Source organism: Carettochelys insculpta, chromosome 20, assembly GCF_033958435.1.
Source record: "Carettochelys insculpta isolate YL-2023 chromosome 20, ASM3395843v1, whole genome shotgun sequence".
Lineage (NCBI taxonomy): Eukaryota > Metazoa > Chordata > Testudines > Carettochelyidae > Carettochelys > Carettochelys insculpta.
Genome location: NC_134156.1, coordinates 26680328 through 26707825, shown reverse-complemented (window position 1 = coordinate 26707825; position 27498 = coordinate 26680328). Strand labels below are relative to the sequence as shown.

General features: G+C 44.2%; 1 protein-coding gene and 1 long non-coding RNA gene across 3 annotated transcripts in view; one reads left to right on the top strand and one right to left on the bottom strand.

Annotated features, from left to right (window-relative positions):
- Positions 1–27498, top strand: part of FASN (fatty acid synthase) — a 112740-nt gene that overhangs the window by 73292 nt on the left and 11950 nt on the right. For both annotated transcript variants that reach the window (XM_075014225.1, XM_075014226.1), the window contains exons 24-37: positions 4644–4808; positions 5032–5150; positions 5272–5426; positions 5880–6083; positions 9144–9294; positions 10289–10467; positions 11060–11179; positions 11330–11452; positions 14550–14773; positions 15009–15210; positions 17376–17527; positions 18137–18228; positions 18391–18542; positions 22369–22611. In XM_075014225.1, the coding sequence (XP_074870326.1) occupies positions 4644–4808; positions 5032–5150; positions 5272–5426; positions 5880–6083; positions 9144–9294; positions 10289–10467; positions 11060–11179; positions 11330–11452; positions 14550–14773; positions 15009–15210; positions 17376–17527; positions 18137–18228; positions 18391–18542; positions 22369–22611 (2281 nt within the window). The remainder of the gene's footprint in view (positions 1–4643; positions 4809–5031; positions 5151–5271; positions 5427–5879; positions 6084–9143; positions 9295–10288; positions 10468–11059; positions 11180–11329; positions 11453–14549; positions 14774–15008; positions 15211–17375; positions 17528–18136; positions 18229–18390; positions 18543–22368; positions 22612–27498) is intronic.
- LOC142023390 (uncharacterized) overlaps positions 10423–27498 on the bottom strand; it is a 33327-nt gene continuing 16251 nt past the window's right edge. The window contains exons 2-3 of the long non-coding RNA XR_012648224.1: positions 24118–24269; positions 10423–10562 (exon numbers count right to left, since the gene is read on the bottom strand). This is a non-coding gene — a long non-coding RNA (uncharacterized LOC142023390). The remainder of the gene's footprint in view (positions 10563–24117; positions 24270–27498) is intronic.

The following is a 27498-nucleotide window of genomic DNA, read 5'->3' as shown; positions in this document are numbered from 1 at the left end:
TGAATATGTATTTCAGTGCTTCATTAGTAAACTTCAGAATGGCCATTTGCATGGCCATTTCAAAGTTTCTGGCTAATGCAGATGTAGCCATTGAAAAGGCAAATAGAAATAAAAGAGGAACATATAATCCCTCGAGTTGGGATGTAGTTGAAGAGCTGATTCTTACAGCCCAATTCTTGCAGAAAAGTCCTCTGAGATGATTAATGAGTATGAGTTTGTGTTTTGCATTTCACCAAAAGATGAGAGAATCATGTAAGCTCAGAACCTTCTTTACTTACAGATTATTTTGCTGGTCAACAAAACCTTGGTATGCAAAAATCTAAAGTGTGAATCTGTTGATTTTATAACCTAATTCTCACAATTCTGGGAGGTCAGTCTTGATAGCAACAAATTCACTGAGAAACGTCCTGCCCTTATGTTTACTGTTAATCCCACTAGAATTAACAGTGCACTGTTTGCATGTAAAGTGACTGCAGACTTTGGCCTGTTGGTCTTTTATCTAGTCAGAATCCTAGGATGGCAAAAATAAAGTGTCACGGTTGATTGTCACCTAGAACCTGCCTACTTTTGAAAGAAAATATGGCTTTTCCAAGTGACAGCTGTGCATTAAAAGTACTCTTGAAACTTTTGAATGATTTTTGTCTGTTTTACAGTCCCTTTCATGTTCACATTAGAATGTACTGTAGAACTGTATGGGCCTCTGGATCTGTGATTCAAGCAGCCAAAAAGCATTTTATTTTCCTCCTCTTTTGCTACAATGTGACTTGCTTCTAGAAAATCTTAAATGTTGCAGTCATCTGCTCTTCCTGTTCTCTTCCAGCTGACCTTCAAGAAGCAAGAATTCAGGTTGCTGTATTTGCTCTACTCTTTTTGTTGTTGCCGCTGCTGTTAAAGATTTAACTTACTTACAATAACCTGTATTTCTTGGTCCCAGACCTAGATCAGTAACTGCTAAATCCAGTAGTTTATGGACAGCATTACTCTTGCTAGAGTAGAGATCTTGCGAAAGAAGAGATCTCTAATTTCCAAAACTCATGTATTTTCATAGAATCATAGAAGAGTAGGAATGGAAGGGACCTCGAGAGGCCATCGAGTTCAGCCCCCTGCCCTCATGGCAGGACCAAGCACTTTCTAGACCATCCCTGAAAGCCATCTATCTAACTGCTTCTTAAATATCTCCAGTGATGGAGATTCTACCACTTCCCTTGGCAATTCGTTCCAGTGTTTGATCACCCTGACAGTTAGGAACTTTTTCCTAATGTCCAACCTGAACCTCCCCTGCTGCAATTTAAGTCCATTGCCTCTTGTTCTATCCTCAGAGGCAAGGAAGAACAAGTTCCCTCCCTCTGCCTTATGACACCCTTTTAGATACCTGAAAACTGCTGTCATGTCCCCCCTCACTCTTCTCTTTTCCAAACTGAACAATTCTTTCAGCCTTTCTTCATAGGTCATGTTCTCCAGAGCTCTGATCGTTCTCGCTGCTCTACTCTGGATCCTCCCCAATTTCTCCACATCCTTCCTGAACTGGGGTGCCCAGAACTGGACACAATACTCCAGCTGAGGCCTAACCAGTGCAGAGTAGAGCAGGAGAATGACTTCTCATGTTTTGTTCACAACACACCTGTTAATGCATCCTAGAATCATGTTTGCTTTTTTTGCAACAGCATCACACTGTTGACTCATATTTAGCTTGTGGTCCACTATAACCCCTAGATCCCTTTCTGCTGTACTCATTCCTAGGCAGTCCTTTCCCATTCTGTATGTGTGACACTGATTGTTCCTTTCTAAGTGGAGCACTTTGCATTTGTCCTTATTAAACTTCATCCTGTTTACGTCAGCCCGTTTCTCCAGTTTGTCCAGATCCTTTTGAATTATGACCCTATCCTCCAAAGAAGTTGCAACCCCTCCCAGCTTGGTATCATCTGCAAACTTAATAAGTGTACTTGCTATGTCAATATCTAAATCGTTAATGAAGATATTGAACAGAACCGGTCCTAAAACAGACCCCTGCAGAACCCCACTAGTTATACTTTTCCAGCAGGATTGAAAACCATTAATAACTACTCTTTGGGTACGGTTATCCAGCCCGTTGTTCACCCACCTTATAGTAGCCCCATCTAAGTTGTATTTGAGTAGTTTATTGATAAGTATATTATGTGAGACCGTGTCAAATGCTTTACTGAAGTCTAGGTATACCACATCCACCGCTTCTCCCTAATCCACAAGGCTCGTTATTCTATCAAAGAAAGCTATTAGATTGGTTTGACATGATCTGTTTTTAGCAAAACCATGCTGGCTGTTCCCTATCACCTTACCACCTTCCAATTGCTTGCAGATGATTTCTTTAATGACCTGCTCCATTATCTTTCCTGGCACAGAAGTTAAGCTGACTGGCCTGTAGTTTACCAGGTTATTCATGTTCCCCTTTTTATAAATGGGTACTATATTTGCCCTTTTCCAGTCTTCTGGAATCTCTCCCGTCTCCCATGATTTTCCAAAAATGATTGCTAAAGGCTCAGATACCTCTTCTATCAGCTCCTTGAGGATTCTAGGATGCATTTCATCAGGCCCTGGTGATTTGCAGACATCTAATTTTTCTAAGTAAATTTTAATTTGTTCTTTTCTTATTTAAACTTCTAAATCTACCCCTTTTTCACTAGCATTCTCTATGTCAGGCATTCCTTCAGATTTCTCAGTGAAGACCGAAACAAAGAAATCATTAAACATCTCTGCCATTTCCAAATTCCCTGTTACTGTTCCTCCCTCGTCACTGACCAATGGCCCTACCCTCTCCTTGATCTTCCTGTTGTTACCAATGTATTTGTAAAAAGCCTTCTTGTTTCCCTTTATGCTTGTAGCTAGCTTGAGCTCATTTTGTGCCTTAGTCTTTCTAATCTTGCTCCTGCATGCTCGTGTTGTTTGCCTATATTCATCCTTTGTAATTTGTCCTAGTTTCCATTTCTTATACGATTTCTTTTTTAGTTTGAGATCATGCGAGATCTCCTGGTTAAGCCAAGGCAGTCTTTTGCCATGTTTTCTATCTTTCCTACGCAGCGGGATAGCTTGCTTTTGGGCCCTTAATAATGTCCCTTTGAAAAACTGCCAACTCTCCTCAGCCGTTTTTTGCCTCAGTTTAGCTTCCCATGGGACCTTACCTACCCATGGGATGTATAAGGATGTGTTGGATTTCATAGTGTTTGAGATGTGACCTAATATTTAAATCCAGTAATCTGCCGAATTGGGTATGCCCAAAATGTGTATCAGGTGTCAGTTGCAATATCATCTTCATGTTTGGTGTTTCATGGCACTTAACACAGGGGTAAACAAAATACAGCCCAGCTAGAGCCAACCTGTGTAACACTTCTGTCTGGCTCACCATGATGCCTGGCAGTTGTGACTTTGGAGCCACATTTGGCTCTTTGGCTGCCCCTTGTGATATCCAGGCTGCTAAAAGCCCCAAAGTGCAGCAGAGCACTCAGGCATGGTGCTTGCTGTCATGGCACCACTCCGCTCCCAGAAGCAGCCAGCTGTTCCTGGGAAGTCTCCATGTGTTTCTGACAGGGTATGTGGCTCTGCTTTCTCCCCCTACTCCCAGCACCATCCTCACAGTTCCCATTGTCCAGAAACTGGCCAATGGGCGCCGTAGGGGTGGTGCTTGTGGGCACAGGCAACGCACACAGACTGTCTCCACTCCCATGTCTCCAAGGGGCATGCAGAGACTTGCCAACATCAACTATCCACTTCTTGGAGCAGCATGGGGCCATGGCATGCAGGAGCCTGCCTGAGCCCTGTTGCACTTCCCTGTGCCTATGGTATGCATGTCCTGCATGCACCTCACACCCCCTTCTGAACCCAGACCCACTGCCACAGCTCAGAGCCCTTGCTGTATCCAAACTGCATCCCAGACCTTGCAACCTCTCCTGTACCCCATTCCCCGGCTCAGCCCAGAGCCCCTCCTGCACTAAACTCCCTCTCATACATACTCTCCTGCACCGCTATTCCAGGCCAGAGCTCCTTCCTGTGTCCAGACTCCCTCCCAGGCCATGTACCTCCTCCATTAATGTAGTAGGAATAACTTACCAAAATTTGTGGAGTGACAGCTCTCCACGCCCCCCCGGCAGCAATTCTTACCCATCCCTGACTTAGCACAATGAGTAGTGACAGAGAGATAACTGTGTTAGTCTGTATTTTATCAAAACAAAAAAGCCGTCATGTAGCACTTTAAAGACTAATAAATTATTTTGTTAGTATTTGAAGTGCTACATGACTGCTTTTTTATCTTTTTAGCACAATGAGGGTACTAGTCCATGATTGGGGGTCCTTAGCACAATGGTAAAAGAACTAAAAACTAAATGTCTTTGACACTCTAGGGAGCTACAGAGGTGGAAGGAGTGACATTGTGCCCATTAGAAGTCACATATAAAAGACCACAATAGACTCACCATACTTTGTATTTCTCAAAAGGACCTGCGGAGGGAATAGACGGATAGAGTCTCTGGCAAAAGTGCAGTCCATGTGTAGAAAGGAGAGGACAGGATCAGTTAATGATCTCTGTTGAGGAGATGCTGCACAATGTAGAAGTGGAGTGTGCAATCCTAATATTTCCTATTTGCCAATAATTTTAATTTCTCTTGGTTTGGCAGGCAGAATGGGAGGATTTATTTAGCAAGGCCTTGTTAAATCTGGTTTCTGTGAAGAGATCCTTTTTTGGCTCCATCATCTTCCTTTGCCGCCAGCAGGCTCCTTCTAAGACCCCTATTTTCCTGCCTGTAGATGAGACCCATTACAAGTGGGTGGAATCTTTAAAGGTGAGAATTCCTGTGTATGGTCGTGGCTATGTGTCTTTGTCATGTTTTCAGGACTTTCACGCAGTAGACTTGAAAATAGAGTTCTGTGCCTCCCAGAGTTCTTTCCCTGTGCATAGGAACACCACAGAGTTTCTTTCTTATGGAAGTTTCCATCTCTTATGGAAGTAACGACCCATTCCTTTTCTATGAACCCTAATTAGTCTGGTTGGGATTTCTCTTGTAGGTGATCTTAGCTGATTCATCTGAGCAGCCTGTGTGGCTGACTGCTACCAACTGTGGGCATTCAGGAGTTGTGGGAATGGTGAACTGTCTGCGCCAGGAGCCAGGGGGCCAAAGGATCAGGTACAAAAATGCAGTATTTAGTCACAGCTGGAGAGGAAATGATCTTCTGGCAGCTGCTTCAACATATGACAGACTGCAAGTCAAATGACAAAAGTGGATTAAATATTTGTTTGCTTTCTAGATGCCTGTTTGTTTCCAACTTGAATTCATCCTCAGCCCTCCCTCCCACCAGCCCTTCTGCCATGGAGATGCAGAAAATCCTACAGGGAGACCTGGTGATGAATGTTTATCGTGATGGAAAGTGGGGCTCCTTCAGACACTTTCTGTTGCAGCAAGGTGACTGTTCTGATCAGGGTCTGATGGTCATTTGGCAGCATTTCGTCCCACAGGTCTTAGAGTGAGATTTGAGGAGCTACTTTTGTCGTTCACTGGCCCAAGGAATGACTCCTTTTATGCACTGGTTACTTTGGGCAATCACTCTTCCAACTCCATGACCAGACAGTGGCATGTGCTGATTTCACCAGGTAGAATGAGCTATTTTGTAGCTGTCCATTGAGACTACTATGAGAGGAAGATCTTGGTAGAGGTGAATGGGAGAAACTGGCTAACTATAAATGGAAGATGTGTCTTCACCCCCTTGTGGTTCCCATTTATTGTCTGTCACATAGTATGTGTGCTATTCTTGCTGTACAGGGAACCTGTTGCATCAAATGAAGTGTTTTTTGCATGTTTAACATGTGTAATCTGTCCTGTAAGAGAAGTCACTGACTTTTCCTTGTTCTCCTGCAGCCCATCCTCAAGAGCTGACAGACTATGCTTATGTGAATGTGCTGACTCGTGGGGACCTCTCATCCCTCTGCTGGATTGCTTCTCCACTTCGCCATTTCCAAACAACCAATCCCGGCATTCAACTCTGCAGGGTCTATTATGCATCTCTTAATTTCCGTGACATTATGCTGGCCACAGGGAAGCTCCCTCCAGATGCTGTCCCAGGTGAATTGGGAGTTTATACATTTTCCACAACTAAAATTGTATAAATAAGTTTCCAAGTATGATGAGCACGTTCCAGTTTTACCAGCACATTAGCTGTAAATTAGCCTTTTTTATTTTCTTTTATTTGAAAATAAGAGGCATTGTCTAAACATAGAAATGTGGGCCAGGAATCCCTGAGTGCCACTGCAGTGTTAACACAGTTTTGCATTTGCCTGGTTCTTAATTTAATGCTTACAGCACACGTATGAGATGTTACCCCTTTTCATAAAAGGAGAAAGTGAGTTGGAGATGAATTACCCAAAGCCCCAAAAGGACTGAGTATGAGAACTAAGATTAGAATCTGGGAGTTCCTACCTAACAATCAGATGGTGCTACACCAATGGGAGAGAAAGTCATGCCATAGATAGGTTGCCTCTGGTCTTGAGTGCCTTGGTTTCCCTACCTGTCAAATGGAACTAATGGGCTGTGTCTACACTACAAAAATAACTTGGAAGTTCTTTACTTCTAAGTAAGCAACTTCGAAGTTGAGTGTCTACATACCCCCTATTTCGAAGTTAAACTTTGAAGTAGGGCACTAGTCCATTCCTGGGAACGGAGTAAGGACTTCAAAGTTGGGCTCCCTTGCATGTAGGTAACTTCAAAGTAAGGGGGGAAAAAAAAATGTGTGTAGATTCTCTGCTGGCTACTTCGAAGTAGTGCCTAGTGTAGCTGTGCCCATGTACTCTTACCTCATACATAGTTGTGAGAACTAGTATTTTGTCTGTAAAGAAGCTGTGAGAAAATAGTGTGCTGTTGGCAGCAGTTTTAGGTGACTTAACTGAAGAGAATGTGTCCCCTAACCTAATCCAGCCACCCTAAATGTGTTTTATTCTTTGCCTAAATCAGACTCTTAGTATCAAAACAAAAAGCAGTCAAGTAGCACTTTAAAGACTAGCAAAATAATTTATTAGGTGAGTTTTCGTGGGACGGACCCAGTTCTTCAGACCATAGCAAGACCAGAATAGATTCAATATTTAAGGCACAGAGAAACAAAAACAGTAATCAAGGAGGACAAATCAGAAAAAAAATGATCAAGGTGAGCAAATCAGAGAGTGGAGGGGTGGGGGAGAAAGGTCAAGAATTAGATTAAGCCAAGTATGCAGATGAGCCCCTGTAGTGACTCAGAAGGTTCACATCCAGGTTCAAACCATGTGTTAATGTGCCAAATTTGAATATAAAAGCCAGCTCGGCAGCTTCTCTTTGAATAGCGGTGTGAAAGTTTTTTTTTCAGTAACACACATACCTTTAGGTCATTAATAGAATGCCCCATTCCATTAAAATGTTGACTAACTGGTTTGTGGATCTGGAGAGTTTTAATGTCTGTTTTGTGCCCATTAACCCTTTGTCTGAGGGAGTTAGAAGTCTGTCCAATATACAAAACATCTGGGCATTTTTGGCACATGATGGCATATATGATGATGGTAGAGGAGCATGAGAAAGTGCCCATGATTCTGTGAGTAACCTGATTAGGTCCAGTGATGGTATTTCCAGAGAAGATATGTGGACAAAGCTGGCAGCAGCCTTTGTTGCAAGGAAAGGTTCCAGGACTGGTATTCCTAGGGTATAGACTGTGGCTGTTTGTGAGGATCCTCATAAGGTTGGGAGGTTGTCTGTAGGAGAGAACAGGCATGTCACCCAGGGCTTTCTGGAGTGTGGCATCCTGATAGGGATAGGTTGTAGGTCTTTAATAATTCGTTGCAGTAGTTTGAGGTGGGGGCTGTAGATGATGACCAGTGGTGTTCTATTCTTGGCTTTTTTGGGCCGATCTTGGAGTAGCTGGTCTCTGGGTATTCGTCTGGCCCTGTCGATTTATTTTTTTTTACTTCTCGTGGAAGTTTTTTTACTTCTCCGCTGCCAGCTTTGTCCACATATCTTCTCTGGAAATACCATCACTGGACCTAACCAGGTTACTCACAGAATCATGGGCACTTTCTCATGCTCCTCTACAAACATCATATATGCCATCATGTGCCAACAATGCCCAGATGCTTTGTGTATTGGACAGACTTCTAACTCCCTTAGACAAAGGGTTAATGGGCACAAAACAGACATCAAAACACTCCAGATCCACAAACCAGTTAGTCAACATTTTAATGGAATGGGGCATTCTTTTAATGACCTAAAGGTATGTGTGTTACTGAAAAAAAACTTTCGCACCGCTATTCAAAGAGAAGCAGCCGAGCTGGCTTTTATATTCAAATTCGGCACATTAACACATGGTTTGAACGGGGATGTGAATTTTCTGAGTCACTACAGGGGCTCATCTGCATACTTGGCTTAATCTAATTCTTGACCTTCCTCCCCCACCCCTCCACTCTCTGATTTGCTCACCTTGATCATTTTTTTTCTGATTTGTCCTCCTTGATTACTGTTTTGTTTCTCTGTGCGTTAAATATGGAGTCTGTTCTGGTATGGCTATGGTCTGAAGAAGTGGGTCTGTCTCATGAAAGCTCACCTAATAAATTATTTTGCTCGTCTTTAAAGTGCTACTTGACTGCTTTTTGTTTTGATAGTGTATAGACTAGCACGGCTCCTTCTCTGTTACAGATTCTTAGTGTGATTCTTTCTTGTTTACAGATCAAGTGAGTGATTTCAGGTTTGCCTGAAGGACTTAATGTTTGATTGATTTTAAGGGTTTTTTTCAGAGATGAGGGAAAAAGACCCTGCGAACAGGAGATTTCAAATGATTTTTTTCAAATGAAATCTAGAAGATAAAGCAGTAACAGAATAGAAATTGAGATCTGTGGAGTTCAGCTTTTCGTGGAGCTATGACTGACACTGCTTCTCAGATTTCTCAGGAGCTTTTAGGAAGAGAAAATAAGTGAATATGCTTCATAAGTTAGGCAAACAGGAAGCTAAGCCCAGGATTTGGAGATGTTTTCCCTGCGGTTGGGCGTGTGGGAGGGGGAGATGAGGGGAACTCCAATCCCATATTCAGGGATGTTGTTTTTGTTGGTGAATACCTGACCCAGGGGATTTTATAGGAGCAATGTTACCACACTAATTCTATCCCTTTCTCAGGTAACTGGGCTCTGCAGCAGTGCATGCTGGGAATGGAATTCTCAGGACGAGACCTCACAGGGAAAAGGGTGATGGGATTGCTCCCAGCAAAAGGGCTGGCTACAGTGGTGGACTCTGACAAGAGGTTTTTGTGGGAGGTGCCAGAGGACTGGTAGGTCTCTTTTGTTCAGCTTTTCTCACATGTTAGTAAGGATATACCTTGCAGCTGCTTGAATGCCATGGAAGTCTCGTTTGGGTATGATTGAGGGGTGAGAAAAGAGTTACTGTAAGGATGGGTAATGGGAGGTGAAATGCCCTTGTTTTCTTTGATGCAGCAGAACTATTGTCCTCACCCACAGGCATAAGCTCTTCTCTTACTGGCTACGTCTACACGTGCACGCTACATCAAAATAGCTTATTTTGATGAATAGCGTCTACACGTCCTCCAGGGCTGGTGCCGTCGATGTTCAACGTCGACGTTGAGCAGTACCACATCGAAATAGGCACTGCGAGGGAACGTCTACACGCCAAAGTAGCACACATCGAAATAAGGGTGCCAGGAACACCTGCAGACAGGGTCACAGGGCGGACTCAACAGCAAGGCGCTCCCTTAAAGGGCCCCTCCCAGACACTCTTGTACTAAACAGCACAAGATCCACAGAGCCAACAACTAGTTGCAGACCCTGTGCATGCAGCATGGATCTGCAGCAGCAGCAGCCAGAAGCCCTGGGCTAAGGGCTGCTGCACACAGTGACCATAGAGCCCCGCAGGGGCTGGAGAAAGAGAGCGTCTCTCAACCCCTCAGCTGATGGCCGCCATGGAGGACCCCACTCTTTCGATGTTGCGGGATGCAGATTGTCTACACATTCCCTACTTCGACGTTGAACGTCGAAGTAGGGCGCTATTCCCATCCCTTCGTGGGGTTAGCGACTTCGACGTCTCGCCACCTAACATCAAAGTTGGCGCCGCTACTTCGAAGTAGCGTGCACGTGTAGACATGGCTACTGTGTCCTATATCCTGTACCTTGGTGTTTGTCACTGCAGAAGCTGAGAACCATTACTAAGCTGTAGTAAACTCTGCTGTTTGCATCTCTCAGCTACAGCAGCTTGAGTTCATCTACACTGGAGGTGGGAATTCTGAAAATTCTTTATTTTTCTTTCTTCAGGACTCTGGAGGAGGCAGCCTCAGTGCCCGTGGTCTATGCCACTGCTTATTATTCTTTGATTGTTCGAGGTGGTATGAAGAAGGGAGAGAGTGTGCTCATTCACTCAGGCTCAGGGGGCGTTGGCCAGGCAGCCATTGCTATTGCACTGAGCATGGGCTGTCGTGTCTTTGCTACTGTAGGTAGGTACTGAGATCCCATTTCTGTGAGTCACTGTCTGCATGGTTTCCTACCAGTTTATAGTGATCCTGAACCACCATTTCCATTCTGAGAACACCTGGAAGAGAAGACAAATTCAGATGGTAACTACAGGAAGAAATCTGCCACTTCCCACTACAAACAAATACATACACATGCACAAACACCCCTTTCTCTGCACAGGGCTGTACTATTTTCATTTAACTAGAGGTCACATGAGTGACTCCAGTGAAGTCAGTTACAAGGGTGTGAAAAGAAAATAAGGCTGTTTATCCTGAGATATATTATTTTTCTGAAGTGTAACTAAAGAAAGCGTATGACTTGTTTTGTCCCATGCTATAACAAAGCCATTGTTAGCTTGCTAATAGGAACAAGGCAATAGCAATAAATCTATGCTTGCTCAGAGGCTTTCCAAGTGTCAAGTCCCAGAGCTCTGTTACAGGAGTCTGAGAGCTCCTTGGCATTGCATACTACCCCTGTCCCATTAGCAGAGGTTTCCAAGAGCAGGGAAAGACTTTTAATGTATATCAAGATGTGCCGGTGTCTCAGGAAAATAAAATGCTCTTCTGTTGTTAGGTTCTCTTGAGAAACGCAAGTATCTTCAGGCAAGATTCCCTCAGCTGGATGCCAAAAGCTTTGCCAGCTCCAGAAATACCTCCTTTGAGCAACATGTACTGCGGGTCACCAATGGAAAAGGTGAGTACAGAGAACAGTGGGTGTCAGAAGGATTACAGAGTTAGAAATATCTTGGCTAGAACTGGTTGTATAGATAAGGAAAGGTCACTGATAAGATAAGATTCTCTGCCAGGAACGAGCATGCTAAATGCTGTTACTCCTTTCTTGTAGGGGTTAACCTAGTATTAAACTCCTTGGCAGAAGAAAAGCTTCAGGCCAGTCTACGTTGCCTTGCTAGACATGGACGCTTCTTGGAAATAGGCAAATATGATCTGTCAAACAACAGCCCGCTTGGTAAGACATGACGTAAGGAGATGTCTAATCTTAGCTGGACTATATTCATATTTCACAATAGAAACATTGACGTGGCTTTAAAAGGCTTGCGTACCAAGCAAAACCATTAATTTTGTAATGATATATTCATCACTAACCATTTAGCATTTTTTTTCCCCAGAACTACCTTCATGCAAGTGTCTGTGCTGTATTTCTTGCATGGGAGAAGCTGTAATGCTTAAACACATGACAGTAGTTAGGTCACTGGTATGATGTAGCCATTGCTTATTACGCTAACCCTAACTATTTCTGTGTAGCGTAGCTTCCCTGTATGATCGTATCCATTTATCTCTCATGATTATATTTGAATTGTAAGTTCTCTAAGGTAGGGACTTTCTGTTCATCACAGGGTTGTATAGAGATTAGCACAATGAGCCCTGATCAGGGTGCTTCAGGCATTATTGCAATATAGTAAAAACCATGTTGTCCAGCACTGGGATAACTGGCCTGCTCTATTAACCAACACTCTGGCCCGGGCCAGCTTCCCAGCCAGGCTGGCAGCAATGGGGCTGACACCCTCCCCTCCTCCACCCGGTAGGAGTCAGTTAAGTGGGGCCAGCAGCCACACTCAACTAACTGGGAATATTTGATTATCTGGCAACCCCTATTTCCCTCGGATGCTAAATAATCAAGCTTCTACAGCACTAACAAGAAAAACCAGGGTTATAACTATGATAGAGTTGGTGTCTGTGTTAGGTCAAGTCTTAACATCATCCTTAATGATCGTCAAGATCATTATGAACTGGAAATAACATTAGTGAAACTTATGAATGATGTTAAATTAGGAGGCACTGCAAATACAAGTGAGGACAGAAATGATACAGCAACAAGATGATGAAATTTTGGGCTGCTTAGAAAACACATCACAGAACAGGAATGTGATGCAACTGTTTTGTTGACCACCCCTGTAACATTCAAACCAGTTATGGACATGCCGTTACTACAGAGATGAAGACAAATTGAATGGCTCTGCAAGAACAGCAGCCAAAGTGGTCATGGGGTTGTAGAGATTAATGTGAGGAAAAAAGATCTGTTAAGTTTGGTTAAGTGATTACCACTGACACACATGGGCAGTATAAGAATTGAGACTGGAGGGAAATTACTTAAAGCTGAAGCATAGAAAAAGGGAAACCTAGACTAACCATTATGAAAAATTTCTGGGTGATGTGCTGTATCAGGCTATGAAATTGTTGCTTATGGGAAGTGGTGGTAGTCCCATTGCTTGGATCTTTTCCAACTTGTCAAGGAAAAGAATTTTTGAAAGTGTCTGAGAGGGGAGAATCCACTGTAGAGGTGGACAGGAAGATTAATAGTGCATTTCCTTGCACATATGATTCAGCTCTCATTAGCTGCTAAGTTCTACTCTCAAGATAACTGATCAGTAGCTCATAGTCTGTCTTGGTGAAATAATGTAGATAATTAACATTCTAGCTAGTGATTTTGTGTGGGTGGAGCTTCTGGTAAACTGTTCTCTCTTCCTTTTCACTATTCACCTGAGTAGCTTTTAATTCTGAATAAAACAATTATTTTTCTAAGTTCTTTGAGTGCTTGCTCAGATCTGTTCAAGTTTGGTATGTATGCGCCATGTGCATGACTGTGAATGTTTTACCCTAGCTCCTACTCTTCTGGTTGGCTGTGGAGTCCCCTGGACTGGCCCAGGTGCAGATTCCTATATATGACTCTGGTGACCTGACCACTCCTCAGTTTCTCCTTATGGCCAGTTTAGGCTGTTGGAACTTTATCCGAGTACTCTGTTGCTAGGCCAGGACTCACTAGCTCTTTGCTGTGTAATTGGCTGTAAATACAGTAAAGCCCCAAGTTACCTGGGAGTTCTGTTTCTGCAACTCTTGTGTAACTCAGATTTTTGCTCATGTTGGGGTGGGGAGCCAGGAACCAGGCTGCCACTTGGTTCCCAGCTGCCCATCACTTGCAGGACCTAGGAAACTGAAGAGCCCACCGGGGCTGGTCAGTTTCCTGGCTGCTCCTCCCTGCCTTCCTGGAGCCATGCAGCTATCAGCCTGACAGCAGCACCACTGGGTGAAGGCACGAAGAAGGGGTTCTTAGCTTGCCTAGCTGCCTGAAGCTGCAGAGCAGCTTCAAGTTGTGCTTAACTTGCGTTAAAGCAAGTTATGCACAACTTGCAGTTGCATATTTCGGGGGGTTCACTGTAGTTCTTTTTAGACTCAGAGTAGTTGATTGTTGTAGTTAGCAGTAACAGAGAGGTAGCTGTGTTGGTCTGTATCCTAACAAAACAAAAAAAACCAGTCATGTAGCACTTTAAAGACTAACAATTATTTATTAGATGATGAGCTTTTGTGGGGCAGACCCACTTCTTCAGATCTGGAGATAGTACTGTATTGGAAATAGTACTATCTCCAGATGTGAAGAAGTGGGTCTGCCCCACAAAAGCTCATCACCTAATAAATTATTGTTAGTTTTTAAAGTGCTGCATGACTGCTGTTTTGTAGGTAGGTAGTGTTAGGCAGTCAGTGGGTGGAAAAGGGTCTCCCCTCTCTCATCACGTTGAGAGTGTGTGCGCTGTGGGGGGAAGAGGAAGGAGGTTGGGGCGTGGTAAAAATCCCAGAGCTTCAAGCAGTGTGGAACCTGCTTGAAGTCTGCTGACAAGCGACCACCCAAGACTCCTGCCTTTTTTGTTTGGGGGAAACGCATCAGGCTGTTAAGTGCCAAATTTTCAAGGCTTTTAAGCTTCCCTGGCCCCTGTGACTTTAGTCTCCATTAGCTCTTCATGGAATTGATGCTTTAACCATGCCAGAGGACTCCACACACCACCCAACAGGCAGTAGCTAGGGTAAAACTTTCTGATTAGTTGTGTTTGTGGTATGCACACAGCTAACTAGAATAGATATGAGCAACATATCTCAAAGAACAACAGGTGAGTAACTGTTCTTTTTATCCTGTGACCTCCATAACTGATCTATCGAATACTTAATGTACCACTGACCAGCATGGATGCAAGCAAATGGTTTTGGAAGCTGTGAGATTTAATTTGACAATAGACTGGAGCAGTATGGTATGCTAACCATGTTGCTTCTAACAGGAATGGCCCTTTTCCTGAAGAATGTAGCATTTCATGGAATCCTGCTAGATGCCATATTTGAAGAGGGAAACCAGGAATGGGAGAAAGTGTCAGACCTGCTGAAGATGGGTATAAGAGATGGGGTTGTAAAACCCTTGAGGACTACAGTCTTCAACAGAGAGGAGGTAGAAGCTGCCTTTAGGTTCATGGCACAAGGAAAACACATTGGCAAAGTCATGATCAAGGTAATGAGTCACCTGTAGGCCTTTTCTTCTTCATTTATTATCTTGAGCCAAGAATCCTGTGAGTATGAACTGCACATGAAGAATGGTGCAGTTAGCCAGTTGCCACATGTAATATTTCAGAGTCCTTGGTTCTGTATCCAAAGAAGTATGACATGGAATGAGGTAACATAATTTCAGTAGTTGGCGAGTGATAGATACCTATACTGTCTCCTACTTAATTGTTTTTTATTGGAAGGTCCATGAGGAAGAGAAGGAATTTCCTGTGAGGGAGACTGAGCCAGTCCGACTATCCGCCATCTCCCGAATTTCCTGCCCACCTACAAAGTCCTACATCATCACAGGAGGCCTAGGTGGCTTTGGGCTGGAATTAGCTCAGTGGCTAGTTGAAAGAGGTGCTCAGAAGCTTGTACTCACATCTCGTTCTGGCATACGATCTGGTAAGTGAATAACCTAAAATACAGGGTGTGGTGGTTGGAGACCAGGAAGTGTGGACTGACACTTTTGCCTTGTGATTGATGTTTAAGATTGTAGTCTGCAGATGAAAATAGAGGCACAAGTTAGAGCTCACTTCCCATGTCCTTCTGATTATACAGCTTCCTGGAACAACATGCTGGTTCAATTCCTTATCCCTTGAAACATTCTGTAGTCTCCAGTACTCCAAGAGAACTCTCTCTTGACCCAGCCTCCTTTTACATCTGCTACATCTCTCACATTTCCTTTGCCTTTGAATTTCTTCGGGAACGTTCTCCTCTTGCTGTCTGTGCTTCCTTTGTTAATACACATGCCCATCCTCTCATGTACTTTTCCCATAGTTCCCTGTGCAGTCTGTCTTCTACCTTCCCATTTTACTGACATTCTCCTTAGTCAAGTCCCCTAATGAATCTTTCCTTTACAAAGTCTCCCTACCCTCCTCCTAGAGCTTCTCATCCTCTTGATTTCTAAAGCTGTGCATCTTCCTTTTCCAAACAGTATTTGTGGATAGTGACCCTCAAGCTCTTCATTTTCGTCTCTCCCCAGAGAGCTGCCCTGTGGTATTTTCTTATTCCTGAAGCCCATTTTCATTAGTAACATTACCCAATAAATAAATGACTCAGATATGCCTCATCTACAACTGTCTCTGACCTGTGTTCCTCTGTCCTGACACCAGCTCTGGCTCACCATGGGAAAAACTACTTTATTTTCTATTTCCATTTGCAAATCTACAATCTTGCTTTTTCTGCAGGCGTGCAGAACTTGATGGTATTTGACTCCCCTGCTGTCCTCCAATTTTGATGATGTAGCTAAATTCTGCTAATTTCTGCATTCCAAAATCTCTCCATTCTTTATACCACTGCCCTGAGCCATGTTCAACTTTTCATCTCTCACCTTAGTTATGGCATCATTTTCCTTTCTTCCACATTTATCCTCCTCTTCCTGATCTGTCTGAAGTGGTACTGAGAAAGTAATTTACCATGCCTGCCGATCTCATCATGTCCATCTCCTTTTCGAACTGCAAACTTTGTCATCACTTTCAGTTCCTGCCAACTTCTCTTCTTGCCATTTACTTTGTTCACTACTACTCCTTCATTTCCTTCCCTCACTGTCCTCTCCAGTTTTACTGGATAGGTGGAGGGAGACATTGTCTTCTTTTAGATCACTCCCTACGCCTATCTAGTAAAACTCTCTGACTCATTACCCTGGCCTTTATTCCCTCCTTTTTCAAGCCTTTCTTTTATGATACCATATCATCTTATGTATACAAAGCACCAGCCATGTTTTTGGCTCTATATAAAGTCAAATATACAGGCTTGCCTAGAGAAGAGCATGCTCTGGCTATGGCTACACTGCAGCCGTATTTTGAAATAATACAACTACATACAAAATGTATTAGCACGCAGCTATATTTAAATAGCATTTCTGGACACATACTGCTATTTGAAATAGTGCCATTGGAGCCCATTTTGGCTTATTTGAAAATAGCACCATTCCGTGTCTTAATAATTTCTATTTCTAAATAGGCATTATCCTTCTGCATTGAAGTTTACCAATTTCAAAATAACGTGCCCACTATGTCTATTTTATTTCAAAATAGTACATGCGTAGTCTAGATGCTAGCAAAGTTATTTAAAAATAACTCTGTGGTGTACCTGTAGCCTCTGTGACTAGAAAGCCTGGGGGAACTGAGACATAGAAGAGCTCTAGCACAAAAGCTATACAGAAAGTCACTATTTTCTGGAAGCTACAGCTACATTATATCACAAGGAAAGCATTCAGCATTTTAACTAACAATTCCATTTTAGAAGAGGGAATATTGTCTTCATCTTAAAAGTAGGGAAACAGAAGCAGCACGTTACATGTCTTCAGTCTTACAGTGAACTGATGGCAGTCAGGGAAAATAATTCTGTATTGTCATCTGTCTAACCATTAGTGAACACGGGATCACTCAGCAACCACAAGACAGAGTTTGGTGCTTCAGTTTAAATGCTAAAGTCAGTGTTAGGGCAAGTATGAACTGAGTATATAACTGAGAAGTCTTTGCAACAGTCCTGTGTAGCCCCAAAAGAGCTTCACCAGGGCATGGAGTGCTTGGAATAAAGAGACTCAAACTAGCCTCTCTTTGCAGGTTATCAAGCTAAACGAGTCAGAGAGTGGAAGGAGATGGGAGTCCAGGTCTTGGTGTCCATGAGTGATGTTGGGACTTTAGAAGGAACACAGCACTTGCTAGAAGAAACTTTACAGCTTGGACCAGTTGGGGGCATCTTCAACTTGGCCATGGTAAGTGACAAAAACACTTGGGACTCAAAGGACAGAACAGCTGCAAAAATGCTTTGATCATTTGTGGCCAAGTCAGTAGGTGATAGCTCAGGCATCCTTTGTGTCTTTCAAAGTGCAGATGATCTTGATAGCCCTGGTAACATGAAGTTGTTCTTTCAGTTCCTCGGTCTGACTTCTTGTTGTCCAGGCTAGAGATACTACAGAGACTGTATGTTCAGTTCATAGTGACCCCTGGGGCCAGAAAGACCTATCCTGCACTTTCTAATTAAGGAAGACCAGAGTAATAGGAGGCCTGGAGAGGGCAGAACAACATGACTTCTTGTTGAGGCTGGTAGGGCCTTACTATCCTCAGCTAAGAGATTCTCTTGTTTTTAGTAATAGTTCAGCTTAAACGTATAAAAGTTATGTCCTTTATGCACCTGTCCAGTATCTTTGTATGGAGCAATATTCAGAGTACATTTCTGGAAGATCTTGTTTGGCTCTTTTGTTCCAGAACTAAATGGAGAATCTGTTTGTGCATATTTTTGAAGTTGAAATTGCAGCAGGGTTAGACTCAGCCTGAGCAGAGGAACTGAAGAGAGATTGATTTGCCTCTTTTATCTCCCACAGGTTCTTAAAGATGCCATGCTAGAGAATCAGTCTCCAGAATCCTTCCATGATGTCAGCAAACCCAAATATGCAGGCACCCTTCATCTGGATTGGTAGGTCTCATACGAGAGAGAAATGATGGGTCTTGAATTGGGCAGGAGGCCATTAATATTCAGATGGGTCTCTACTTGTTACTGTCACAAGGGAGGGGAAAGGGAACAGTCCTTTTAAAACAAGGTGTTAATCAGTATCATTTTCTTTTATTCCATTCATAGGGTGAGTCGTGAAAAATGCCCAGACCTGGACTATTTTGTTGCTTTCTCCTCTATAAGCTGTGGAAGAGGAAATGTTGGGCAGAGTAACTATGGTTTTGCCAACTCTACCATGGAACGCATCTGTGAGCAGCGAAGGCATGATGGTCTCCCAGGTAACAATGCAGAACCTCTTCTGCAGATATTGTGCACTCCATCAACAACCTGAAGAAACTAGATACCTAGATAGCCCATGCATTTCTGGAGCATGCATGAAAGTTCATAGCTCCCTCCTCCTACCTCATTCTGTGACTCTTGCACACATACCCAATGTGCTAGATTGTCACCACAGAGTCACTGAACCATAGGACTGGAAGGGACCTTGATAGGTTATACTAGACCAATCCCCTGCACTGAGACAGGATTAAATATTATTGGGACCATTCCTGAAAGGTGTTTGTCTGAACTGTTCTTAAAAACCTCCAAAGCTGGGGATTCCACAAAATCTGTGTGGAATTTGTTCCAGAGCTTAGCTATGGTTACAGTTAAATCTCCCTTGCTGTAATTGAAACCCTGTGTCTTATCTTCTCCCAAGTAAACAAGCCCACATTTTTCAATCTTCTTTCTCATACATCGTGTTTTCTAGTCATTTAATCAGTTTTCTTGTTCTTCTCTGGACTTTCTTCAGTTTGTCCCCATTATTTCTCAGGTTCACCTAGGCTACCTTTCCCTAGTTTGTCTATGAGAAGGTCACGTGAGACAGCATCAAAAGCCTTGCTAAAGTCAAGATACATCACATCTACAGCTTTCACCCTGTGCACAAAGGTTGTCAAAGATATTACTTTGGTTTGATGCAATTTGTTCTCAATGACAAATCACACTGACTGTTACTTATCACCTTGTCTTCCATGTGTTTACACATTTATTTTTGTTTTCTTCATTATTTTCCCAGGTTCCCAAGGTAACCTGATGGGTCTGTAATTCTGAGTTGTCCTTATTCTCCTTTGTATTATAGGCACTATATTTGCCCTTTACTAGCCCTCTGGGATCTCTCCTATCCTCCATGAGCTCCCAAAGGTAATCACTAAGGGCTCAGAGTTCTATTGGCTTAGCAGATCTTTAAGTATTAGGATATATCTCATCTGGCCTTGTTGACTTGATGACATCTAACTTGTCTAAATAATTCTTAATTTCATCTTTCCCTGTTTTAGTTTCAGATCCTATCCCATTTACGTTGATGTTCAGTGTTAGTTGTTTGATCACTGTTTTGATGAAAACTGAAAGAAAAAAGGGATTTAATACTTCAGCCATTGCTGCATTTCCTGTTACTATTTTTCATTCTCATAGACTCATAGAATTGGAAAGAACCCCGAAAGGTCAGCTACTCCCATCCTCTGCATTCATAGCAGGCCTATGCATTATCTAGACCATTCCTGAAAAGTGTTTGTCTAACCTGCTCTTAAAAATCTCCAATAATAGAGATTCTTATGGCTTGCATCCCAGAATTATGTTTGGTTTTTTCAGGTGTTCCGCTGTTGACTCATATTTAGCTGTTCATCCACGATGACCCCCAGATTCCTTTCCATATTACTTCTTCCTAGGCAGTGCTTTTCCATTTTACATAAGACCGGCCATACTGGGTCAGACCAAAGCTCCATGTAGCCCAGTATCCTGTGTTCGGACAGAGGCCAATCCCTGATGCCTCAGAGGGAGTGAACAGAACGGGAATTACCAAAGCTTTCCATTTCCAACCTCTGACAAACAGAGGCTAGGAGCACCATTCCTATATATCCTGGCTAGGAGCACCATTCCTACATATCCTACCACCTCACATTTGTGTGTGTGTGCAACTGATTGCGCCTTCCTAAATGAAGTACTTTGCATTTGTCCTTATCAACTTTAATCCTATCTACTTCTGATCATTTCTCCAGTTTGTCCAGCTCATTTTGTCCTTCATTTACTTATTGCCTCCAAAGTATTCATAAAAATACGTTCTTGTTACGCTTTATGTCCATGGCTAATTTAATCTCATTTTGTGTGTGCCCTGGCCTTTCTGGCTATTTTCATGAGGTCTTGTGCATGTTTTGTTATTATTGTTATTATTATTATTTATTATTATTGTTGTTATTATATTCTTCATTCATAATCCACTTCTTATGTGACTCTTATTTGAGTTTTATATTGTTGAAGATTTCTTGCTTAAGCTGAATTCGTCTCTTACCATACTTCCTGTTTTTCCTGTGCATTGGGATGGTTTGCTCTTGCATCCTCAGTAACATCTCTGAAAACTGCCAGCTCTCCTGAACTCTTTTCCCCTTAGACTTGCTTCCCATGGGATCTTCCCAACTGATTTTCTGAGCAGGCTAAAATCTGCTTTCTTTTCTTTGTCTTTACTCTTCTTTTTTTTTTTAGTTTTCATTGTTGTTACTCTGATTTTTTCCCCCCTCCTACCATTCCTTGGAATCATGAACTCCTATTTCATGATCACTTTCACTCAAACTGACTTCCCCCTTCAAATTTTAAATGAGTACCTTCTTGCCTGTCAAAATCAAATCTAGAACAGCCTCTCCACTAACTGCTTTCTCTACCTTCTGCAGTAAAAAAAAAAGTCTCCAGTGAATTCCAGTCTCTGCTTTAGATGATTTTGTTAGTTGCTTTTTGTTCTTCTGCCTTGTTAGGCATTCTATAATAGATCCTTACCGGGAGATCACTCTTGCTTTTTACCCCTTTTATCCTTTCCCAGAGACTTTCAACAGTTCTGCCTCCCATTTCTATTTCAGCTCTGTGCAAATGTATCTGTCTTTGCTGTACAAGTCAATATCTGGAATTTCTAATTCTTCTTTTATTCCCCATTCTTCTGTGGTGTTTTTTTAGATTTTTTTTCCTTGTATATTCCGTCTTGATTCCCTATGATACATTCCTGCCAGATTCCAACCCTCCCCCCAGGTCTTTACAAATGAAGACACAAGCTCTGTTTTCTTGAGATTTCCCCTCTTCCTGTTGCCATGTCCACCTGTTAGTCATTTAATATTAGGGTGACCATCTGTTCCGTATTGTTCAGGACACCCCCATATTTTGGGCACCAGTAAGGCATCCTGATTTATTTTTAAAAAGGGGCTAATTGCCCCATATTTGTGGCTGCCTCCTGCCTACCAAACCAGTGGGAGCTGGAGCTGCACTGGCACGGCTGGCCTGGATCCAGCACCTCATGGCTTGGGGAAGCCAGAGCTGGACTGGCATGGCTTCTGCCTGGTTCCTGGCTCCCCGCATGTTGGATGAGCTGGGAAGAGCCCAGTTCCCGGCTCTCCACAGCTCAGAGGCGCCAGAAGGAGCACTGGTGTCCAGTTCCTGGCTCCCTGCTGTGCAGGGGAGCCTGGAGCCAGACTGGTGTGGCTGCTGCCTGGCTCCCAGCTCCCCAGGGCTTGGGGGAGCTGAGAGCTGGACCAGCGCAGCTGCTGCCTGGCTCCTGGCTCCTGGCGCCCTACAGTTCAGGGGAGCCAGAAGCTGGACTGGTGCATCTGCCTCCTGGCTCTTGGCTTCCCACAGCTTTGGGGAGCCAGAAGCTAGACCAGCATGGCTGCTGCCTGGCTCCCAGCTCCCCGGGGCTCAGGGGAGCTGGACCAGTGCAGCTGCTGCCCGACTCCTGGCTCCCCACAGCTCGGGGGAGCCGGGAGCCAGACTGGAATGGCTGCTGCACAGCTCCAAGATACCAGCTCCCCACAGCTTGGGAGAGCTGGTAGCTAGACCAGCGTGGCTTTTGTCTTGTTTCTGGCTCCCTGCAGCTTGGGGAAGCCAGGAGTTGCAGCTGCCCCCTGCAGTCCAGGGAGCACCCCTGCCCAGCAGGGTGGCAGCCCCCACAAAACAGATGCTGCCTGACTCGTAGGGTGACCATCCATCACATTTTAGCCTGGACATCTAGGATCATTTCCCTGTCCCATATTTGGCCTGGGGAGGTATGGTCACGCTCTTTAATGTATTCTCTCTTCTGCCTTCCTTTTGCAGGCTTAGCCGTGCAGTGGGGAGCCATTGGTGATGTGGGTGTTGTCTTGGAGACAATGGGCAGTAACGACACTGTGGTTGGTGGAACCCTTCCCCAGCGACTCAGCTCATGTCTGGAGGTTCTGGACCGCTTCCTGAATCAGACTCATCCTGTCATGTCTAGTTTTGTTCTGGCAGAGAAGGCCTCAGTGAAGAATGAAGGAAACAACCAGCGGGACCTTGTGGAGGCTGTTGCTCACATTCTGGGTAAGTTAGAGCATTAATAGTTACAAATACTGTATGATCAGAGTTTTAGAAACCACATTTCACTTTAGAATCTGTTTTAGAAAGAATTGGTACCACTGTTGGAAGGGAATGAGTGCAGGAGTGCAGCCTGCTCTGCTCTAAGAGCTTCTGTTGGCTCTCCAGAAGCATCTTCTACCTATAGAGGTGTGGGAATGCGGCTTGTATCACTATTTTTATGATATTATGAATGTACACAGAACTTTCACAGTAGGAAAAACACACACAGATTGAAGGCTAGACCTCTGATCCCAAGCCTTTACAATATCAATATACAGGCAGCACTCAGAGCAGGGAACAGATACTTCTTTTTTTAGGTGTGGTACGTTTGACAAGTATCTGGAAATCTGTACTAGACAGTGCAGGAGTTGTTGTGGAAGAAGGCTGGTTTAGGAGTGAATGAACCTTGTGTTCCAGCTGAACATTGTTCTGTTTGTAGATAAATTCATTAGTAAGAAGCTCTTAAGTACTATAATTAGTCTGTTATGGTCTCAGTCAGAACTTTGCCCTGGAGAGGGCATGCCTGGGTTTCCAAATTTTAAGCCCTGTCCTGACTCCAACAGCCATGTTAGGCTACATCCACATGGCACCCTAAACTTGAAATAAGATCTTATTTGTGTATTTCAAAATAGGCTATTTCAGTATTTGGAACTGTCTAAACAGCATGAAATGTCGAAATAATGCATAATTTGAAAGCATCCCTTACTCCTCCTTCGGTGATGAGTACAGGGATGCCAAAATAGAATGCCTGTTATTTTTAAAAATATTTTAAAATAACAGGCACATTTCAAAGACATGGAGCAGCTATTTCGGGATACCGAGGAATCCCAAAATAGCTCTGCCATGTAGACGTAGCCTTAGTGACATGTCTGGTAGCTATTTGACATGCCTAGGGAAATCTCACATGAAAGAGAAGTATTGCATCTGTTAGAAGTTTCATTCCAAGACACAAAAGAAATGCAACATTTACTTGAGGGACATCCTAATGGAGGTTGCCCTTCACCCACCCTCCAAGCCAGCACAGCCAGATGTGGCACCTAGCACTTTGGTTTCGATGTGTAGGGCATTCTTGCCAGCAGGCTCCTCCCAGAACTGGTCCCCCTTGCCGATGCCCAAGAAGAATATTATGAAGACGGCACTGAGCAAGCCTGATAAAGGGGCATTAGACAAAGGACCCTGCTTGAGCCACCTGCCCTGACTAGGTGCTCTGCCCTGGGAAATACAACCCCCTACACCTCCGTGGGACCTGCCAACTACACCAGGGTGTGGTAGGGGACCCACACTGATGGCACAGTTTATGCCCTTTTAGCTTCCAGCACCCAGAGAGAACAAGTACTTCTGCTGCAATCAGCACTACACATAACAATTGAATCAACAAAAGCTTCTCATAAGGGCATGTTCCCAGGGGGCAGAATAAATTTTGTTCTTTGAGGGTCTTGGTGGGTGCTCCACCTTTAGGTGCGTCAGTACCCGAAGACTTGTGTGTAGCAATGTGTGTTCATCCATCTGTCTTCCTTCCTCTCCACTCCCCCAGCTGCCCACGCACAAAGGGCACAGGCACAAGATGTCTTCTCTGATAGCTGCCAGCTTCGGTCATAATCTACTGTCTCTCCTTTAGTCACCTGAAAAAAAAATAGATAAGAGAAAAGAAACCAAAGGTAAAACAACTATTTTTAACAAGGAACAAGCAGACAACGAGAGAAAGCCACGGAGGCATTTTTCCCAAGCCGCTCCGGCCATGTTCAGTAGCTCCACTCCATAATGCAACCAGTCTAGTCAGTTGCACTCATGTCTAGCTTGCTGGGTTTTAAAATGTGCTCCGTTTGTGGCCTTTCCATTTCAATATCTTACGGCTACTCTCTCTGCATATGGTGTCTGGGCAAACACTACAACAGAGAGCGCTGCCCACACTGTAGAAAACTGACTAAACAGTCCAGGAGAACAAAGCAACAACAGCCCTGGATCTGGCAGATAAAGCAGGATCTCACACCAAGGAACCACAACAACTGCCCCTGTCAGGCATAGCCCATGGGGGCTGAGATCTCTCACAGGGCTTTGATGGCGAAAAGCCCTAGAGTTAAGGGTAAATCCTCTAAAGCTAAGAAGAGGTCTCACACCTCTTTGGGTCTCTCGCCTCAGCGGTGAAATTGACCGGCTTCAAGCACTGTGCTGCTGCCCTCCCTCGGGTTAAGGTGGCAGCCTCAAGTGCTTCACCAAAAAGGTGACACAAGATGGTGTCTTTGATGCAGCTCTTTGATGCGGCCACTGTCCCCAGCAACACATAGCAAGCCAGAAAAGAAAAAGAAAAAGCCAGCTTCTGTGACCAATACACCAGTGCAGGCAACTGCTAACACCTGATAAACTAGCACTAGCAAAGCATGCAAAAGCACTTTGCATGGCTACAGCTGCTTCTGGCCTCTCAGTACCAGTGGCACGGGGTGTCCCAGTATCGATGTCCCCTCTGCCATTTATGCCAAAGTATACCACTTCAGCGTATACCTCTTGTCACCTCAGTGCAGGGCACCCCCTGCTTACTGAAGGCTCCTTACATGGCTCCGACTTTCATGTTTGCTCACTCAGGGTTCGGATTCATGGTCCTCTGACTCAAACAATGAAATTTCTCCTCAAAAAACCGTGGGGAAATCTTCATCCAAGCCAGTACAATTATAACAGTGGCAACAGCAGTGAGTGCCTCCACCCATGCCATTTAGCTGGCCTTACTGGGATCCCTGGTTGGCATTTAAACATTACCTCAACCTCTGCCTATAACCCGACCCCAGCTCGGGAGTATTCAGTCACTGGACAGGTTGAAGTTTTCAGAAGCCGAGGACTATGGGGCTTACACTATGGGAGATGACCAATCCAATTCCCTGCTTCCATCACAGTTTTCTCCCTCATTATCCTCCACAATCTCGACAATGCAGCCATCCACCACTCTCTTGGGTGATGACTCTAGGACCTTTCAAGACCACAACAGGAGGGTTTCAGACAGGCTCTAGGTATCCTTCTTGGCCCCGAAATATACACATTACAAGCTACCTAATATTTTACATTCATCCACCCAGAACAGAGTTGCAATACAAATTAAAGAATCCCTTCTAGATCCAGCCAAGCTTCTCTGGACCACTTCAGCCTCCATTCCACTCACATCAAAGAGGCTGGACTGAAAGTACTATATGGCCTCAAAAGAGGCTGAGTTCCTCTTCTCCTGCGAACCCTCTAACTCAGCTATGATCTGAAGAAGTGGGTCTGTCCCACAAAAGCTCATCACCTAATAAATTATTTTGTTAGTCTTTAAAGTGCTACTGGACTGCTTTTTTGTTTTCGTAGTATAAAGAGTAGCACGGCTTTCTCTCTGTTACTACCCCGTAATTCATTGATAGCAGAAGTCATGAATCAGAGTGGTAGACAACAGAATACCAGATCCAACCCAGGAGACAGAGGGTGGACGAAACTGGATGTGATGTGGAAAAAGGTGTACTCATCAGTCTGCCTATAGTTTTTTATTGCTATTTACATGACACTACTTGCAAGATATATACACGGTGTCTTTGATCAACTTCACACATTTTTTTTAAACAATTCTAGATAACAAAAGAGGTCATACAAAGCCCTCATGGGAGAGGGCTTGCTCATTTCAAGAAGAGCTTTACAATCAGTGCTGGATGCACAAGATGCTGCCACCAGGTCCCTAGCATCAGCAGTGGTCATGCGGCAATTGTCCTGGCTACACATGTCCAGTTTTCCTAGGGATTTCCAAACCAAAGTTGAGGATCTTCCCTTTTGAAATGTCTCAACTTTTTGCTTAAAGTGCTAATGAGATGTTTCTCTCTCTTTCAAAGATTCATGAATCACAGTTGCTACAAAATGTAAACAAAACAATTTACTTATAATTACAAACCATCTTCCTTCAGCAACAGACACTATAATAGATGATGTCAGAAGCAAGCGAGGAGGAGACAAACCACAGAGCAGTCTCTGACCCAGCAGGCTCTGGCCTGTGAGTTGTTTTGAAGGTTTGGTTGAGAGTTGGACAGCCCCCATAGCAGGCAGGTGTCCGGCTGAGCCATACACCACCTTTGGCTCAAAGCTAGCAGCATTCTACCAGGCATGGCGAGCCATCACTACTGACAAGTGGGTCTTAGAGACTGTATGCACCGGTTATGTCATCCCATTCATCTCCAAACCCCAATCCCTATCCGTAGGGTGACCGTCTGGCCCGTTTTGGCTGGGACAATCCCGAGAGTTTTTTAAAGCCAATTGTCCTGTATTTTCAGCTCCAGCACTCCCCTGGCTGGGCAGCGCAGTCAGTGCCAGGCAGGCAGTGGCCAGCAGGGGGTCCTGTCAGGCTGGGATCAGAGGCAGACACAGGAAACCAGTAGAGGAGAGGCAGCCTGTGTGTGACAGAGGGTTGGGAGTGTGGGGTGTGTTTGTCACCTCTCCCCTGTGCAACCTACAGCAGCATTTCTCCACAGGGAGAGGGGTGGGGGTGGGGTCTGCCAGCCCTTTCAGACTGTAGGGCTGAAGGCCCGATCCCTGGCACCCCTCAGCCCTCCATTGAAGCTGGGAGCTGCAGAGCTGAATGCCCAAGATGGTGACCCCGTAGGGCTGAGGACTGGAACTGAGGGCTGAAGCTCTGATCCCCGGTGTGCCCATCCCCACAGGCTGAAGCCCTGCTCCCAGTGCACGCCCCCCACTTGAAATCACCGCTAACTGGGTAGAATGGTATGGCTTCTACCCGATAAACCAGCTAGCGCTCTGTATCCTGCCCCTTCACATTCCGTTAGGGGTGTTGTGGAATGTGAGGTTGTCTGTTGAAGGGCCAGTTGAAACAGTCCCTTCAGTGTGTTG